Raw genomic sequence first — 21,029 nt, forward strand, 5'->3', positions numbered from 1 at the left:
ATCTTGCCCTGTCTCGTGTATGTGTAGTCGGTCTTGTTCATAGTCTCTTATCAAGTTGTAAAAAACCTGCAATCGAAAACTTCCAAAGAATAGAGAATTTTGCTAATATAGTTCTGTTTAACGCCTCGTCTAGACAATACACACAATTGAAAAGCGAATATTGTCATGACTGTATGCAACTACACTGCACGTTGTCACTAATGAATTACCTTTGCAGTTACGATAAACAGAATATTTAAACTATCTCCATGAACCATAGATTAGACACAATGCTCTTGGTATGTCTTATTAAGTCGCATAGTAAAAAAAATATGGTTTCCAAATATGTATCAAAGCCTTACAATCTCAAAGGGTTTAATTCTCTTTTTGATCTTTAAGAGGTCGTCTTCGTCTCATCGCCGCATCAAATGAGTATCCGTGCAATCAAGAATAACATAGAACAATCATACTTACACATTACAAGCAGTTCTACAGGGTTGCTCTCTCCGTCTCCCTCGATGTTGGATGCTGTGCAGGTGTAATTTCCCGCCCTGTTCCTTTTAACCTTCTGCAGAACGAGACTCTGATTGCTCATTATGATTCCCTCCTTCAAATTGTAGTGCACGACTTGTCCCTGAGAAGAAAGAAAGTGACATATACCCTTAAAATTCTATTGTAGCAAATAAGCGGAATATACAATCATGGAAAGAAATACTTCCCCCAGAAGACTTTGTATTAAAGCTCTATGGGGGATGTATTTTTTTCCATGTCTGTACATCACCTGTTGACACGTTCTTACCTGCTTTATTATTATACTATTAAACGTATTATTATATTTATTAATAATAACTTAATAATAATCAACGGTGAAGGATGAGACTCGGTGAAGTACACAGACTCCTCTCAGGTACAGGGACAATATTCACAGCACAGGGAAATAAAACCATATTGCTGCAGTAGATAAACTAAAAGGTTTTATTCTTTATTTATGGCAATTATAATGCGAATATACTTGAGACGAAGGCGAGGATTTCGCTTTGTCGATGAATTGATTCAACTAAAAACGCATAAACTCAATGCGTGGCTATCGGCATGCCTATGATCACATATACCTAGCTTGCGCCCCGAACTACCACACCACGATGTATCCACAACACCGAGGAGTTCTTTTTCAGTTTAAAATCTTCGACGATCCGTGGCGAAAGTGTGTTATTTCTTATGCGCTATCCTCGCTTTTATACTATTTTCGAGAACACAGATTCAAGTACAGATGAATCACTCACTATCTACAAAAGGATACTATCAACAAAACTGACATCTATAAATGTTTAGAAATACAAATTAACAGAGTGCACTCTCTCAAACGTGAAGATACATTAAACTACTCATAATACAGCATAAAATACAATAAACATTAAACAAAAGATATACATTACATACAAGGTGCAATATTACATACAATGAAACAGAAATTACGCTTTCTTTGCTCAGAATAAATATATTAGTGACATATTTTAAAGTTGTGACGTCACGTAAAAATATGGATCATATCACTGTATCATAATCCACCTCTTCATAGAGGCATAATATGTTCCCAAATAACATTTACTTTACTGTCTCAAGCAGGATATGGTCGCTACTTTTTGTTTGTTTTCACGTCATCTAGTAATTGTTGCCATCTTTCAAGGGGATTAGAAATCGTAGCGCAAAAGTTTAAGTTCCAATCCTATACTTTAGTTCAGTTTACATTTACTGAGTACTACCTGTAGTTACAGAAGAAATTTGATATTAAATACTCTAGGAAAAGGCCAACCTTTGGACTATTTTCATGTACAAATCTACCACAGTAAGTGACTATTGAAATTTCCCATTTTCTTCTTGCAACTTTTGATTTGTGTTTGGTAGATATTACGATTAATACACACATTATTAATACATGTTACTGTAATTATGCATTATTTATGCTATAATTGTTATGATTTTTTTATAAAAGAATATTTCTTAACCATAATACGTGCCAAATATTACATAAGAGCTCGCCCTTGATACCCTGTTCCAACATTAATTTCTATTCAGTTTCCCTTCTTGTTATCACCTTAGCATGGAAGTGAATATTTATTAAAACCTGATTAAGTGAGATTTTAAGTCCTTTGTTAGCTAAAATATAGCGACTTTCTTACGCAGATGTTTAAATACTCGTACACGAATTGCCCTAATTCATGTAAATTTTGGTTCTTGATCTGGAAAACCTGGTAAGTCGGGGAATTTTGCTTTTTCGAAATTGTAGATACGCTGTTTACTGAATCTCTGCCGTCATCCTTGCTCGACTACTCGCTTCCTACAACCTTTTGTTTCTCAAAATCTTCCACCTCCGTTAGCAAGAATCGTTACAGTGTTAAGCGGGCGCTGACATCCACATTTGTACTTACGTCTGCTGCAACCGACTTTCATGCCAGGTTGGGCAAGATATTCCTAAAGCATTTCTTCCGAGTATACTACACCACCGCCAATCTAATTACAGGTTATTACTACTATCATAAAACAAATCCAATTCAAATTTTAATGATAGTAAAACCATGTCACAACATGTAGTAACGACGGTGTGCACAGTACAAATGTTTAGGTTTTTTAACCACTTCTGGACCAGCTTTTGCAGATAAAGAACATACATTAAAAGACGGTAAAATATGTTACTGACGATAACGAATAAGAATCACAAGAATTGAAAATCATGTACTAATCCCACAAAACTTAGAGCGCCATCTATTAGTCTTGTCGGAGGGTACTAAGCTATTTTAAACCAAAATTAAATAGAACAAGAAACACTGGCTTGGTTCTTCCTGAAGTTACCGCGGTAGGTCGTTTACGGTACGTTCTGAGGATATTAGTTTTGTAGTTCCAGGTCACACGACACAGGTTTATTATTCCGGGAGCAAAGTGTTAGAAATCCTGAAAGGGGTGGGGATAGGGTTCGGGGTGGGGGGATGAGAGACAAAGTTTAGCTTAACACGGACACCCAAAACTTCATCCCAAAACAGAGAACTCGCCAGCATGTTTCCAAGCTGCGCTAGGAGGTGATGTGAAAGACGAGTGGCCAAAGGGGGAAAATTCTTTCTTTTTTTATTTTCGGATTCTGTGAAGGCTTCCCTCCCTGGTAACTGATTTCAAAGTTCTCCACCCTCCTCCCTTCCACCCATTTTAGCGTCACGGATGGGGAACCAAAGGCTAGAAGGGGGAGGAGGAGGGGAAGGTGACCCCTAACGCGTAAGAAAAAGAATCTAAAATGTAACACGTGAGTTCTGTACTCCCCGACCTCAAAACCTCCTTTAAACTTCTTTTCTGGCTGTCTCTTTTAAGTTACTTCCTTTCTTTATTCTTTTTTCTCCCTTTTCCTTCCACGTTACCATTTATTTATTTACTTTCTCTCCCTTTTTGGCGGGAGAAAGATTCTGGATGCTTTCTCTTCCGAATTTCTACCGGCTTCTGAGAAGGAGGAAAACCAAGGAAGGCGTCAAAACTACTTGACCGACATTCAAACTAGACAAGAGCTCGTAAATATTTTAAGGCTTAACCACATTTCTCTGAGATTTAAATTTCCTTTGCCGGTTCTTATTGGACAGGCATTTTGTAATAGAATGTAGTTTGAAGTATCTCTAGTGTTTCGGTTTTCAGTCTAGCCAAACCCAGAATAACCAGTAAACGAGAAAAAGACTGCCCAGAAGCACAATATTGAACTGAAATTTGACATCGGCGTGCCATTTGGGAGTCTGATAGTGGAATCTAGATCTTCTGATAGATTCCAAAAAATGTATGTGGATACATTACTTGAAAACAAAATGGTGACATCAGAAGTGAAGTGTATCAAACTCTATTTGTATCTTAATATAGCATAATTATACTTCTTGGGAATTTATATAACGTACTACTACTAGTTTCCAAAAAAAATAACTAGAAATTTCTGTTGAGTTTAAAAAATCGAGTGGCTACGGAAAATTGTTTTAAAAATATAAAATTTTGATTGTTCTTCTGAGATACCACTCCAAATCTGATTTCGTGCATACTTATAAAATCTCTCTATTAGATTCGCCTGCTACGTGACGTGAATTAATTGCATAAATTTGCAAGTGATAATATTTGGTGCAATTCCTGCATTCAGATTGTTAGATCATGGAAAACATTTAGGCTGGGCAACCGTAAATCACTTCATCCTGCGTGTTATGTAGCCCGGACATCAAAACGCTTGCGCGGGATTACAGATACGCAAGGATATGAGAATTTTCCTACCGCCTGGAAAAAAGGTCCTCTGAATAAGTAGTATTATTGAAGCGACCACACTCCTGCAACAACTGAAAATATGGGAATTAAACTATATTTCCGCCACGAGTTTACATCTCGGCAATATTAGGGCACAGAATTTGCTATAGTCTCTTTAAACTGTCGTCCAGTGCAATTTTATTTTTGAGAAAATTGGTTTATTTTACCTAGGTACTTCGCTATTCCGCCACTTTTGGCTAATAGCGAAGATTAGGAACACCAATGTCCAGGCCAGGATTCGAACCCGGACCTCTGGCGTTCCAGCGTCATGTGCCAACCACTCCGACACGTAGGTTGGCGCAATTTTATAGTATGTGATGCATGATTCTATTACAGTTTCTTGAGTGCGTGACGCAGACACGAGTGAGATTTAACAGGGCAGAGCAAAATGGAGGAGGGAGTTGACACACACACATACATAGGAATTAATGCATATGGAGTAATGTGGAAGTAGGACCCCAGAGATTCACAATCTCCAGTGAACTTCCGGTTCAACCGAATGCTTAGTGCTCTGTACTTTAGAGCGAGAGGTCCCAGGCTTAATTCCCGGTTGGAGTATCAAAATTGGGGTGTTTAGCCAGCATCGTAACGACAAAGACAGTGTACTGGAAAAGATGTAGCGGATACGGCGATAATGGAACTCTGTGCACTGGCCGCGTATTAACCCAACAAAAAGCCACTTGGTAGGCCTTGGCCGTTAGAGCGTTGTTGTACCAAGACGTTTAGTTCATTTCAACAAACACAACACGCTTTCTATTCGCGTAGTGAGTAGAGTCAGTCTACGTTACTAGCAACAAATTGATCCAAGTGCGCATGCGCTAACCGGACGAGTCCAGTTGATAAATAGGGGTGACGGTTGCAGACAGGAAATATGCTTTGTGTTAATCGCGTGACACTGACACGATATTGAAGTTTCAAATGTGATAATTCTGCAGTAAAATGCGAACGATAACAAAGAACCGAACACACACAAACGAAACACCGATCGAAAAATCACAGCGTTGTTCTACTTCCCTTTGCTGTTTGGATTCGTCTACTGGAGATAGTCACATCTTCCCTGGTTGAAGGCTAACCAAGGAGTCCTGTTTCGATTCATCGTGGGGATACATTTCGTGCTTAAACTGCGGAGTCTGGCCTCCGCGATGGCGTAATAGTAACATCGTCACCTTGAAATCAATGGGTCCCGGGTTCGATACCCAGTGCAGACACGTAGCGGTTCGGATTCCACTTTAAATTGTAGGTCCAGTTTCGATTAGCCTTTCTGTGAATAAAGTGGTCTTAAAACACAAACAAAATGAATCAATCAATTTTCGGCTTCCGTTTGCAGCACTAGGCTTGTACATAAAGTAGACTTAAAACTTTTACCTTTTCTCACACTTTAACAATGTTCTCAGTTCGTTATTTCTATTTTTCCTATTTTCTTTGCCTTCCCGTCTTTTTCTCGATCAGATGTAATTTATCAAGAGACACTTGCAACAACCACCAACAACCAACTTGAACCCAGAAAGAACTACGTCAACGAGTGAGATAGTGAGTCGGCCACTCAATGCGCTCGATTTCCAGTGCAGTAAACATCCAACGGTTACCTTCGGGAACCAGAACAATATAGTTAGTTTACATCTTGAATCAGCCTATTAAGCTTCCCATATTTGAACGTAAAGAACAGACAGGCAGCTCTTTCTTCACCATGCTCGGGAAATGCCAGTTAAAAAACTTTGTCGAAACAAGGCATCCAATTTAGAAGGCAGTTTCCTACTATAGGCAATAACCTGCCATGTTTCTTTATTTTCCGCTTTTAAGAGCGAGTGAGACCAAATGGATACAACGTGCTTCGCCTGACCGAGTTTTGCTGCACGAAGCCAGGAGCAATATCCGGAACAGCCGGGCCCAGCTTTCAGAGAGACGGCAGGCAGTTGCAACCACGAGGGCTATCAACCCCTTCCTCGGCAGTGTTGTTAGGTAACTGCATTTTCCTCTAATGTTGGGTGTTTTTTGCCGTTTTTACTCATCCTCTTCATCATAGACTATAAGGAGACGCGGTTGTCTAGTCAGTAGGGCGTCGGGGTTCGATGTGGGTGATCTAAGGTCGGAATTTTTCCTGCCATGCCCCCACATGAAGCGGCTTCGGGGCTCACTCAGCCTTCTGAGAACGGATAACTTTACGTTTACCTTCCTCATGGACTTGTAAAGTCTAGTCTTGTTCTACTAACATTTATTTGGGCTATTTTACGTCGCTTTTCCACCGATTGGTTTAATCGCGACGATGAGAATGAACGACGCATTAATTAATTGGTGATGGGGCAAAGACAATGATACATTCATGCCTGGCCGAACCTGGAACCTCTGACTTTGTCAACTCGTTTAGTGAAATTGCAACATTATATATTATTATTTAATTGACTGATTGATTGATAGATGAGCGCGTTGAGTCGTTGTCACATGATTTTGCAACATGTTTCTAGGTTCATTCCTGGTGCGGATGTAGTGACTAACCCAAATGCCTTTTAACCAATGGGTCCTGATTCGGTTCCAGGTGAAGGACTACTGCGAAATTGTTCGGATTTTGCATTAAGTGTAGTCTCGCTTAGCATATCATAGCGTACAATGAACTTGAATACGTCACTGGCAATCTCTGTGGCCGAGCGTGTTGAATGCTGGACCCATGTTCTCGGCACAGAAGGTTCCACGTTTGAATCATGCCCTAGAGTTTTTTCTTATGAGTATGCTTTCATTCATAACGTCGGTGTTAACCTTAAAGTAGTACAAATTCGACGTAAAGTACCTAACCTTGTCAGCAATCAACAATTGGAATATAAGGAAGCAAAATTAGCAGCTGTTTACGACTGAAATGAATTTCTTCAACGACAAAGGGATTTACTGTGAGTTGGCAACCCTTCCCTCTTACCCCAGCCTCGACTTTTCAGCAACTCTTGTTCAGCACAAAACTTTCCGAATTAAACAACCCACACGGACAAGAAACGCTGAAGACCAAAAAACTTAGAACGAGGAACAATTGACCAATTTGAAATGAAATCCCATCTCACCAGGCATAACTTCGTTACGTTCCAAATGAAAGATATATCACAAATTGTATTTGAGTCATAGGGATGGCAGTTTCGAAATTAGTAATAATGAAACGAAAGGTTGCAACGTCATTTCCTCACTTATCTGTCAAAAGGAAAATAATATCAAAAATCTTGTTGTTTTGTAAACGCCGTCTTTAAATTTAAATCCAGCGATGAACGTTATACAGGTAGTATAATGTATATATAATGTAGTATATATGATGAAGTAGATTACATGTGAAAGTTTCAACAATTCCCAACTTTCTCACTTTTGATCCCTTCGTCATAGAAGTGAGAAAAATACTAAGAATTCATTATAACTTTACATTTGGAACTAATTTTAATCATCAAAAGCAGCTCTTTCCTTGACGCAAATGTTCCTTCGCCGTCCTCAGTGGTGCAGTGGTCATCACAGCACGCTACGAAGCCAGAGGTCTCAGGTTCGAGCACTGGACTAGACATACATGTATCATTGTGCTGCTCCCATAATCTATTTTATCGCTTCATCATTCAACCTCATCGTTGCCATTAACGCAAGAGCTTTAACAAGTGACGTAAAACAAGCGAGAGAAAAATAAACTTTCCGTTGAGGATGTGGATCCGACAGGCGGCTTTTCGTTCGGAAACACGTGGTCAGTGAATCAAGTTCTACTGCAACTGCCCTCGTGGTTCTGGATCAACAACGATATTTTTGATTTCCTACCGAGGTTCGAAGCTGGGACCGATCGCGCCAAACGAGCAAGAACTAATCATTTTGTTACACTGGAATTCTTTTTGAAATTGTTGCTAACCTGGCAATGGATTTCTTTGATGATGCATACTATATATATATATATATATATGTTTTTATTACATGTTGATTTTAATAAAAAAATTGAACTGACGTTCTCTGCCTTACACGTTAAGTTGAAATCACACTCCCACGCTCAGACCCACACTCATCCACCCACCAACAGGCCCCAACACACACACCCAACCACGTCCTCATCAAAATTCAATAAAAGTCTCTACATGTATTAGAGAGTGTGTGTTCGCTGTTGAACTTTTTTTCCTTCTTTCATATTACATCTTCTCCCACATCATCAAAACCTTTTCCTGCTAGATGCTTCTTTAAAGTGACGTTCCCAAGTCAGCAGTTATAAGCCACCCCTTCTAGTTATAAAAAAAATCAGATACTTGAAAAAAGGGAAAATGTAATACTCTTCGACCGGAGAAGTCGACGAATCGAAACTAGACAGGGTAAGTAGGTTTAATCCTGAAACAATTCTGTGGGTTACAAACCAGTATTTTGCTTGTGTGCTTTCGGTTGTTTAATATCGTTTAATAAATAAAGGTTACTACGATCAAAACCACTCTGTCCAACTACCAGGAGAGGATTAACACGACACCCACCTGCGTTCCACTTACAGCCGCCACCCCTATTTTTCCAATCGACTGGCCCAGTTAGCGCATGCGCACTTATCATCACGACTTAAGCATACATACTGTACAGGCTAGAGTAATATTTCTGTACCCAGCAATTGAAATTCGCGAGAACGCTACTGCTTCATGGTGAACATATGGTCTCTGTTCCATCAGATCTTTTAAGCTATATTTGAAGAACATGATTATTTGTAGACCAATAACACCTTCTACATGCAATTATCTAACTTTTGAAAGTAACATTTACGTGGATTTTCTGCCTAAACGTAATTTCAGTATTATTTCAGTGAATTTTTATGCTAACATTGGTATTTTTCTACCACTCTACGCTAATCATGACGATGAGGATGAATGGTGATTGAAATTGATGAAGGGATGCTCTTCATGCTCAGGCTAGTACTCGAACTCGTAATTGTCGCTCGGTTGCCGAGCGCATTGAGTGCTGGACTCTCGGATCTCGTCCCTGGTTTAAATCCTGGCAAGAGTCTCCATTCAATTATCGTTTATCTTCAACGTCGCGATGAGGCAAAACGCGACGTAAAAATAAAGGAAAACGGAAGAACTCGAACTTCTAAATTTTGTTGAGTGGACGGCAGAATGTACTCGCTCGACAAAACAGACGAATGCTTTCATTTAGCTCATAGTTTCGTTACCTGTGCATCATGTTTGGCAAGCTTTTACGAGTTCAATAAAGATATCTAATTTACTGGAAATTCTAGCGTTTCAACCAACCTATAATTACAATGACGTCATGAAACTATAAATTAATCAAGTTTTGCAAAAATAATGCCATTTATACTTGAGACACCGTGTCTGACGTTCATACTACTTAAAGTATAATTCACTTCAGCAGTGTTTTTTCCCCGTCCGTTGACTCTGCTATGAAAAAGTAAGCAGCCTTATCTACTTTTTTCACGTGACTTCATACGGCCATTACGTGCTTTTTATTGTTTTGCATGACCCCCTCTTGTCACGGAATTTTGCGTTTAAAGAAAGAAGAAAATTGCAAGTGTCTCCACTTGACTCCAGGCTATGGGGTCGTTCTGAAGTCGCCATTGTAAAACATGTAGTTAGTGAAAATGCATGTCATATCTTGTTTGAATATTCAAGCTTATAAATATGGAAATATTTTATTTGCGTACATGTTATCCGGTTATCATTTCCTAGAAATCTTAAGAACATATAGGCTTGTCTATTATTTACTGACTAGATGCCGCTCCTACGGATTCTTATGAAATTACATAATAAATTAATATGTGGGTAGCCGTGTACAAATGTGGATGAATGAAAATATTCATCAAAGTTTCATTCTGTCAAACATCAGTATGATCTATTGTTGGTTGACATGTAACCGACAAATTTCCACGTATTGGATAGCAATCTTGTTAAAATAAACTCTGTTCAATATCTTAATAGGTAAAACAAATTGTTTTTATCCAATAAGGAAAATTGTTGTTCTTTTTTAATCGTGAGTAGCCAAATAAATTCTAGCGACTTATGTAGTGATGAAGGATTTTTTTTGCTATTTGATTTTTTTGTTATTTAGCGTGAAGAGACAATTAAAAAAGAACACTCATGCTCAGAGCGGGATTCGAATGAAGGACCCTTTGCGTTGTACCGCGGTGTGTTAACTACTCCACCAAGGAGAGCGCTTTTGTACTATTTAAGGCTACTTTTCTGTTCCATTGACCGTTTCTTTTATAATTCCTGAATCAATATTTAAAATTGCTGTGATTGATTTGGAATTTGTAACTGAAAAATCTCGGTTAATTTAATCACAATCATATGTGATTACTACCACTACTACTACTATTAATACTATCTGTAGTACATAGATCAAACAGAGTTCAAGTAGCACCTCGTGCATTGTTTTTCTTGAACAATCCTAGCTACACCCAACAGATCTCCAGGGGTCTGGTCTTGTCTAGTTTTCAGCATAGATTCCATGAATGAGCCCTGTTTGAGTGTAAGGTTTATAAAATAAGAAACATTCCACGCAATATTAACAAATTGAAAAGAGCCGCAGTGTTGCAGTCGGCGTCCTATCTCTCTGCCCAGTGGACGACTAGAGTGAGGGATCTTATGCAGGTGTTTTCGTTTCTGCATTAGCGTCTCTGGAGTTCACCCAGCCTCTTATCAATGGGTACTTGTGGGCGACAATGGAGAGGCAAAAGATGCGGTCGGGACGTGGTACTCTGTTCAAGATCGAGAGAGTGAGTGTGTGCAGCTGTATCTGCAGTATTCGTCTGCCATTGAAGCTCACTTTATGCACATTTAGTCTAATTCAGACTGGACCTAGATTTTAAAAGATAATTTCAACCACTATGTGACTCCACCGAGATCGGAACTGGCGACTCCTTATTTACAAGACGATGGCAATCACGGTGCAGTGAACAGGACACAAGTTTACCTACAGATCAGCAGCACAAGTGATGGCTGAAAATTTCCGTTTTCTCCATTACCCTATCGAAACTCATTTATGTCCCAAGCAGATGATATTTGCGAAAAATATGCTACCCTTGATACAATTGTAAATTGGGTACATAGCAAACTACTTTGTTTCATCAGAAAATGAGGCTGAAATAAAAATATTTCAGGGAATTTTTTTTGGTTCAATTTATGCACAACTACATAAAGTTGTCAGGGAATCTTAGTTGTTGTTCACTTTATGCACAAATAGATAAATGGCAGTAAATTTTATTCTTGTTCACTTTATGCACAAGTAGCCGGCCCCGTGGCAGAGTGGTTAGGGCACTGGCCTGGGCATGGATGTTTGTGAGTGTTCATTCATGAATTTCATCATATCATCACTCATCTTCATCTTCGCAAATTAGCCAAAAGTGGCACAAGAAGCGAAGTAAAGTAAAGCAATTCAATCAATCAATCAATTTATGCACAAATAGATGCAGCTGAACAGGACACGCAATTTTTAAATGAAATTACAAAAATTAGTTTGAATTTTCAAAGATAGGCTAAGTGTCCCAAATTTTCGCTTTACGTTTCAACTTCACGGTACATGATTTCGAAATAGCGAAATTTTTGTTAGAGAATCAACACACATGGAGTAAATAATACACATAAAGTAAGTAAAGTGCTCCACGCCATGAAGGCGTGATCACGACCGAAGGTGGGGGTGATGTGATAAGCACCACGCCCCTGGCCACCTATACCTCCCAGAGTCTCATCCAGGTACCCACTTTATACGACGTTGGGTGGGCGCTGGAGCAGGTTACAAAATCCCGGTTTTACCCCGCCGGGAATCGACCCTAGTTCTTTCGTATGGTAGTCAGACGCCCTAACGATTGAGCTAGTTATTTCAATTTTTCTTTCCTAGAAAACTCTCATATTTTCCACTTGTTTATTTTTTCAGGAAAAAAAAATTGCAGGTCTCCGAAATCCCAATCCTCAACCATTATAATCGCTTACGAAGCATAAATGAAAGAGATGAAATGTGTGTGTTGATATTTGAAGAGCGAAAACTCTCATCTCATAAAAGATTTAAACTTTCCAGAAGCTTTCGGTAGGAAATTTATTTCCATAAATTTTTCGCTCGGGGAACTTAACGTTCCTAGCGAGTTTGACATGGGCGAATCGTTCTGGTAATTAAGATTTTGCGCTGTCTTCGCCAGGGTTGAGGGAAGGGGGGGGGGAGTATTTCCGAACCTGAAGCGATCGTGTCCTCCTCTTGTTTGGGGTTGGCAGACGTCTCTGGAAGGGCGCCAAAACGTGTAGTTTCTGCAGTTCTCATCCCTACCCTCCCTGCCACCACCCTCCTCCTTCCCCTTTCGGGCGTTGTAGTTACGGTTTTAATGGGAGTCAATTACCAGAGTTAAAATTTACGCCGGAGAACTGCCCCTTTCCCAAATTAAGATCCATCTTACGGTAACCTTACTGGCTGTCTCTGGAGTCATCAATGTCACAACCGGCAACTCTCTTTTCGGCTTTATTCTTGTACCGCAAGAAATAGGAGGTTGGGGGTCTTAATGGGCTGACGTTTTAATAAGGCTGTATCTTGGCATGAGGTTCCGAGCATCGTCGAAAGTGACATGCTTCGAAAACCTCCAGCAACCAAACCTCTTGTAGAATTTTGCCTCCTGGTTTCTTGCCAAAAGAATATGTAGTGTCAACCTTTTCTTTCTGTCGTCGCGTGCTCTTTTTTTTATTATTATTAATTAGGTTGGCAACATAAGCTGTTAATTTAATGAACAGCGGCGGCTGTCAGAAACAAAAGACCTGCCGGGAAAGCGGCTGGTCTATTCTCATGCAAGCGGATGTGGCCGTTACAAAACCTACGTGGAAATCCAACTGTAGGCGTGGCAAATGTCAACAGCCAATAGCACCATTCTTCTTCCATCAGGCCCGCTAGCTGATACTAGGTCCAGGTTATATATTTGAAGTCTCAAGCCTAATATAATGTGAGGCCACCATATATGCACAATTTCAGTTATAACTTTTACACAAATTTATGTCATACGTGAAATGGTTAGTTGCTTTTTGGCAATTTTAATTATTTTTTCATTTTTTTTTACAATGTAATTTTCCCCCCTTTTCAGATAGAGGTTCGTGGACGTACCACCCAGCCCCTAAATCAAGGCCTTCATGTAATGTGCCACGATACTGAGAGAGAAAATGTGCGTTGTTCCGTTCTTCATTTTCCTACTTGATATTGTTAAAGAATCAATACGTTGTTATTAAGTTTGATATGGCTAGTAATATTTTCGTGCCATAAATAATATTGCAGACGAAGTAATCCTGACATTTTTATTTCACATGTCGAACATTACCTATCGCTGTAGTAGCTATGCCCCCAGTTGCCATTTTCACGTGGGATTTGTAAATTTGCAGTCTCTTCTGTGGATACCTGAGCTTTTTAGCTAGATGAGTCGAATGATCAGGGATGTTCGGTTGACCTTTCCGGAAGACATTAACATGCAAACCTCTCTTCAAAATACGGCTAGTGGCTGCTCTTTAGGGACTAACTAGGCTCTGGGGTATGTGTCTACAACGAGTAGGGGTTTTGAGTGTTGTGCCCATAAGCGTGGGTGCTGGGTTGCACTTTTATGGTTTCAGCTCATTTCAGAGACGTGTTAGTATAAGTTTTGGGTTTTTTATTTGTTCTTCTTAATAGAATTGAGCTGCGTCTTCGCCGAGAACTGTCTCGAGACGCGTTTATGTCGAGAACCGTCTCGAGATGCGTCTTTGTCGAGAATCGTCACGAGACGTGTCTTTATCGAGAACTGTCTCGAGACGCGTCTATGTCGAGAACCGTCTCGAGACGCGTCTATGTCGAGAACCGTCTCGAGACGCATCTTTGTCGAGAACCGTCTCGAGACGCGTCTTTGTCGAGAACCGTCTCGAGACGCGTCTTTGTCGAGAACCGTCTCGAGACGCGTCTTTGTCGAGAACCGTCTCGAGACGCGTTTTCGCAGAGAACCGTCTCGAGATGCATATTCGCCGAGAACCGTCTCGAGACGCGTCTTCGCCGGGAACTGTCTCTAGACGCGTCTTCGCCGAGAACCGTCTCGAGTCGCGTCTTCGCCGAAAACCGCCCGAGCTTCGTCTTCCCCAAGAAACTGTCCCGAGCTGAATCCTCGCCGAGAACCGTCCCGAGTTGCGTCTTCGTCGAAAACTGTACCGAGTCTTCGGCGAAAATCTGTTCTGAGCTGCATCTTCGGGGGGGGGGGGGGGACTGTCTCGAGTGTGGTCTTTGCCGAAAACTGATAAGTTTAAGTTACCTGCTTCCACGTGCTTCTTTTCCCCGATATCATCATCTCTTGCACTCTGGAGGGCAAGTTTAATTCATTAATATGAGTTTCTGTCGAAATAGTTTTAATTATGCGGAAGATATTTTTCCTTAAACTTGTGATGGCCATCTCTCCTTGCTCTTGAAAAAACCTTAATCTGTCTTCACGTGTCGACCCCGTCCAAATTCCCTGTCTTCGCAGCGACTGAGCTTCGCGTTTATAGCCAGCACAGCCTCCGCCATCTAGGAAATGGGAAAGCCATAAGGGGCTCTGATACTTGACATAAAATCACTGAGGAATGAAGAAAGGCCATTACACTGGCGACGGAAAGGAAGTAAAAGAAACCAAATAATTGACACTTATGGCTGACTCGGCAGCACAGGCGACTTCTCCCCTCATCACCTGCCATATTGGTTTTTGTTATGGCGGCGTCAGGACGTTGGACCCTTCCGGTATGGTGCCGATATCGTGGCAAGTCAGAATGTCTATAGGAGTTGTATGTGGACGAAGGGTATCCGGGGATTCAGGTGAATATTGAGATAAATCTCCATGTACTTACTCGGACAACCAAAGTTGTAATCTGTAAAAAATTGAGGTGACAAACGTGTGTAATGCCCTGGACATTACATTGTAGATATTTGTTATTGAGATGAAATATTGTGTTTGTTCGTTTTTTTTTTAATTTGGCAAATATTTAAGACGTCACAGGTAACTAGTATTACATGGACAAATAGACTAACCTAAATATGTCAACATGGAAACATGTAAGAAATTGAGAGATTTATCAATCAGGAAAGAATAACATAGTAACGAGATAACTGTAATGCGGAGATATCTCGTAGATCAATACCGGTGCGTGTGTTTAAGCTTGTAAATTGTTATGTGCGTTAACAAAGAATAAACCTTTATATTAAAGTGAAACAGGACGATTTTGTTTACTGCAACTGATGATAACAATGCCTTTTGCTACCAACGTGAGGAGCGAAGCGAAAATTCCTTAACAGACTCAAAGGTACGCAACACGACTCTCGTCAAGCGCTGGAATTCGGTACCTTAGCAGTTACAGAAGTCTTTTCCGAGGAAGACATAATATTCATAGTAAAGTGTAGGCAGGTGTACTCGTATTTACAAAGAAAATCCAAGCATTGTCTTGCCTGGATTGGAACGCTGACGCCTGTTATGTTATACGTGCGCAGATTCTGTATACATTACATAGGCATATAATTTCCTTGGTATATGCACACGTTTGGTAAACCTGCCGTATTTGTGAAAGAGCGCTCTCGTATTAACGGTGCTGCAAGGGCTGATCCTTCCACGTAGACACCCAATTGTCAACTTCACTTCGACGTAGTACACGCTGGACTGCATTTTGCGTCTGTGTTTTCTCCTTGTGTGTGCTGAGTTCCCCTTTACAGCCTCAGCTTTTAACCGAAGTCAGAATGTTTCAATATTTTAGTTAACGACATTGCAGTTAATTTAGGTAAGGTAAGGGGCTGGACACCGTATAACGTGACGGACGATTAATAGCCTTTAAGTGCTGACCCACACAAAAATTCAAATTCAAATTCGTATTAACGTAGCTGCATCGGTGGCGGAGCGTATTAATGGTGCACTCTCGATCTCTCGACCAAAGTTCTCGGTCTGGCCGTGGGTGTTCTTCGCGAGTCTCCCCCCTCAATTTCGTCTAATCATCACTCATTTTCGTCGTCACAATTACCGGAAAGAGATGCAAAACAGGAGTAAGCGAGGCAGTGAGCTTCATAAGTTAAGTAATGTTTGTTTTAAGTTCGCTGCACGCTCAGATAGGCCAATAAGGACTGGACCTACAGTTTAAAGTAGGTGGCGAATCATTTTCCAATGTATCCCCACCGGAAATCGAACCCATGGCACCATGATTGCAAGTCGACTGCCAGGGAGTACATCAAAGTGGCAAAGAAACGATGCAAACAACAATTTTACAATATTCAGCACTGAAAAGGTTTTACAAAGAATATGACAACTCTATAACATAAATTCAGAATTTCATAGATCTTATGGATCCAGATACATCCCTTGCGCCAATAAAATCTCCCCATTCGCCGCGCCCCCTTATTAGTGCCCTAAAATATTGCCAACGGGATACTAGGGGGGTGGGGAACGTACCGTCATTCCCAGTAGCGGCTATCGCAGATTGCCTGTTACCCTAACTCAGCTTTAGCAGCTAATCGCTACATAACGAACACTCAAATCGTACTCCATTCCCGAGACACATAAGTTTACGTGCGCGAAGCACGAAAGCCAAGTAAACACACCTTCCCACCCCTCAATTTCTTTCCCATCACGCACCTAGAAATATAAACTACCCTTAGATGGACAAGATCCCCTCGTTTACACCCTCACTCGTCTAGGGGGGAGAAAAACAATCCAATAAGGGGGTGAGCAGAACACACGTTCGTGTAAAGTATGCAAAGAAATTTAAATAACGACCCCTTTTCGTGCCACAATCGTGGTTTTCATTTCACCTTTCTTGCAAGCCTCTCTTACCCCCAAACTCGCAGTCTTTTAGTTGGCAGCAAGCTGAGGGTGGTGGCGGATGGAAATGAGGGAGGAAAATGCAAAGGGTTGAAACATAAGACGCTCCCATAGTCTCACCCCTAGTGCTTGGAGATTGATGTGAAAGAGGGTAGTTGCTCGAGGAGTAAATAATTCTCCCGGCCGAGGAATTTATCACGAAGCAGAAGCCTGCAAATAAAGATACTGGCGGGTGAAGGTTTCTGTATTTCACGTTGGCAGCGCCCGGCCTGACTGATTTTTCAATAAGCTGCTTTATTGATGCGCTCAATCTTCCGGCACGGCGTGCAAAATGGGGAAACGGTGGCGGGATGGGTGCTGGAAACTGTGCAACCCCATATCCAGCCATCGTTATGCTATATTATGAGATAAATCTAAGTTCAACCGATGGTGTGATCCTTGGTTTGGTCCTACCCGATAGTCTCGTTGCTGACACTTTCGCCTCGTCATCGAGGGGACATGAGTTCGACATTAAGTCGATCAAAACCCCGAAGCGGCCTGAAAGAGCTCCTTGAGATATGTAAGGTAAAGCTACACTCTACGCATTGCAACGCGCCGTGAAGAAATATGGGTGAAGGTTCTGGCAGAGCACCGCACATTCACGATCTAAGCCATGGTTGGAGGTTTTGTGGTTCGCAACAAGCTCCGACCGCCTTTATCTCCCATGGTTGCCCCCAAGTAGCCATTAATTAGGGGCTGAGCGAACTACAGAGCCTTGTCTTCTCCGTGGCAGTCACACACACACGCACACACACAAAATATGCGCATCAGTGCCAAAAGCGCGTTACAACTTGTCGACTCACGATCTCACTACCGAAAGTTCCAGGTTCCAGTTTTGGAATGAGTTCTTCTTGTGACTTCTTCAATTTCCTCTTCGATTTTTTCTCGCCACCGAAGTTCCCGGGTACGAGTCCCGGCTAGGAGATGGGTGTTCTTTCTCAGTGTTCTATCATCAGTTTCCTCTAATCATCTTCATTGGTGCGATTAACCAAAAGTGACAGAGAAAGGACGTACTATAACAGATATACAAATCATTCATGGTAGCAAAGAAGAATATGAAAATGAGTTTAATTTTGAGTTTTGTTATTTAGCGTCGCTTTTTTGCCACTTTTGGCTAGTCGCGAAAATGAGGATGAGTGATGATGATACGATGACACTCACAAAAAACACCCATGCCAGGGCTCGAAAGTTGAACCCGGGACTTCTGGCATCGTACAGCGTTCTGCTAACCACTCCACGAACGAGGTCGGCTGAGAAAATAACCCCTACAGGGTTACAACTCGACCACCGATTAATGGACACACAGTAAAATGTTACTAAAATGAATATAACGGTATTTATCTTAATTCTACCTTTAAACCGAACACACCAGATAAGACAATAATTGCCATTGTTCTCTTACCGCCAGTTAATTAAAGGGGGGTGAGAATTATTATGCAATTATATTTATGTAATGTATTTATGTATAAATGTTTTAAGGTCAAAAATAGTGTAAATGCAGATACTGCAACATTGACGTCATTGCTATTCCACTACACAAGAAGAGATTTAAACATTTCAAGTTCAAGCTTCTTGTTTCAGAGGAATAAATAACTTGCTGTATCCTTTCAAAACCCAAGAGTTAAATAGGTTAGGTAGTACGGCAGCAACGACAAATATAATTAGACGTAAAACTATCATTCCCAACAGTTCTATCACTGAAAGTACCTTCACATACTCTTCCGGTTCAGAACATTTGGCAGATGAAAGTTATAAATAATGAAAGAAAATCGCTAAAAATGAGACAGATGAAAGTTATTTCAAATTAGAAACAGTAAGAAATAAGACATGGAAGTTATTAATAATGAAGGACTACTAAGAAATAAGACGGATGAAAGTTACTAATAATGAATTAACACTAACACATAAGTTTACTTACATTGTGCTTCCACAGTATTTTGTACACCCAGGGGTTGGCTTTAATCTTGCACTCAAAATATACATCATCTCCTTCCTCTATGTCGTTTGGATTCACCTGAGGACCAAGTTCGAGTCTCAGTTCAGGAGTATCTGCGGAACAGAAAAATATATTAAAATATATCAAACAAAAAAAATCGAATTGTCAATAGTTACGACTAACATGCAAACAGCCCAATAAAATTAATATAATGTAGTAAAACTAAAACATGCTTTTGCTGGGTTTTTTATCGTTCACTTACTTTATTCTAGTTGTTTCTCTTATGGCTAAAAAAGATATAAGCTATATCATAAATCTTCTCTAAAATTATATCCAGAATGCAGACGTAATTGACGGAACAAATATGTTGTGTACTTCAGACAGAATTTGGTCTGGAGTGCCACCTAGTTGCAGTATTTTAAAATGTCAGTCTTTAATTTATTCGCTTTGCTTTTACAATCGAAATTCTTCACTGAATTTTCATTTCTGTTCTGAGCTACACATTATACTTACAAATGTAAGGATTCGAGCAAAACGTTACTTGTAGTTTGACGTCCTATAAATTTATTTTTAGGATTTTCTTGATCGGTATATCGACGTCGTCCAATAAGATAGTTACAGCTTTATGCCTTATATCTGTTTATTATTGTAAAAAGTTCGTCCAACTTACAATTGCTCACTATATATTTTTTCCATCAGCGTAAGGCTGTCCCATCAAATAAGATACTTACAATTTCACACTTACATACTTTTTATCGGTGTAAGCTGTCACATCCAACAAAAAATTTAGTTTTACACCTTCTATAATTTTTACATCAGTCCCATCCAGTAACATACTTAGATTTACATTTTGTACATTTTATTAATGTAAAGCTGTCACATCCAATAAGACACTTACAGTTTTATATTTACACTAAGAAACAAGTAAAGCTGTCACGTCAAATAGAACATTTACAATTTTAGACCTTATAAGTTTTTATCTTTTTAATGGTGTAAAGCTGTAACATCTAATAAGATACTTAGAGTTTTACACTCTACATAATTTCCATCAGTGGAAGGATGTCATTCATATGCTTACAGTTGACGTCCAGTTCCCAGACATCCTCTTGCACCCCGCTCTCTATCTTGGGATGCTTGGCTCTGCAGGTCAATTTTTTCCCATTGTCCTGCGGCATGGGAGTGAAGGTCAAAGTTGACGTGGTTATGTTTCCGTCCATGGACTCCTGCGAAGGATAAAAGAAACATGATCGATTAGCATTAATTCCACATTAATCACCTTTATGCAAATACAGCATGGTAATTACGTTGGTCATCAAATATGAAGGGCGTTTATATTTTAACATAGTTAAATAATGGTTGGGGACAGTCAGGATGACGCCAATCGAGCGCAGACCAGAGGCAAGGATATTTATTTACGGTACACTTGTGGTATGCAATATTCTGGCCACTAACTTGTAAATGTTGACAACCCTATTCAGTACCACTAGCTTGGTACTTACACAGTCGCGGATCGCTTGGACGAATCTCTTCTCTAGTAAATGATTCACTCGCCAGAGGTTGCGGTCGTTACGTACGTCGTAATACCTCAAATATTTTGCATCAAATCTATAATGCAACTCGTTTTAATTACATTTTAAACCAATAAAAATATATTTGTTCATACTGGGTAAGTTTAGTCCCAAACAGTTTGTCATGCCGTGGCCAAGTTTTATCTTAAATATAATTCTCGTAAGGAAGAACCAAGAACCGTAACGTACAGTCACCCGCAATAAAAATTGGATACCTAAATCCTGATATATTCGTTTCTCTACTTTTCGGCGGAGACCAACCTTGCTATTGAAGTTCATTCATTGCCGTACAGTTTGGTAACACGCATAATACCATTGGGTCTTGTGCGGGGCAAATCCAGCTGCAAACAGTCACTAAAACTAAGCTCTAAACCTGGCGCTTCTAATCTAACAAGTCCTAATCTACAATTGCCCTTAGTTCTGATAATGCGTGTGTTGTTAGATTAGGAGC

General features: G+C 40.2%; 1 protein-coding gene across 1 annotated transcript in view; it reads right to left on the reverse strand.

Annotated features, from left to right (window-relative positions):
• The window catches only part of LOC145985612 (protein turtle homolog A-like), an 836,473-nt gene that overhangs the window by 6,541 nt on the left and 808,903 nt on the right, over nucleotides 1-21,029 (reverse strand). The window contains exons 7-10 of the mRNA XM_083119681.1: nucleotides 20,089-20,233; nucleotides 18,993-19,123; nucleotides 454-613; nucleotides 67-129 (exon numbers count right to left, since the gene is read on the reverse strand). Of these exons, the coding sequence (XP_082975807.1) occupies nucleotides 67-129; nucleotides 454-613; nucleotides 18,993-19,123; nucleotides 20,089-20,233 (499 nt within the window). The remainder of the gene's footprint in view (nucleotides 1-66; nucleotides 130-453; nucleotides 614-18,992; nucleotides 19,124-20,088; nucleotides 20,234-21,029) is intronic.

This window comes from Lepisma saccharinum, chromosome 3 (genome assembly GCF_977018435.1).
Source record: "Lepisma saccharinum chromosome 3, izLepSacc3.1, whole genome shotgun sequence".
Taxonomy (NCBI): Eukaryota; Metazoa; Arthropoda; class Insecta; order Zygentoma; family Lepismatidae; genus Lepisma; species Lepisma saccharinum.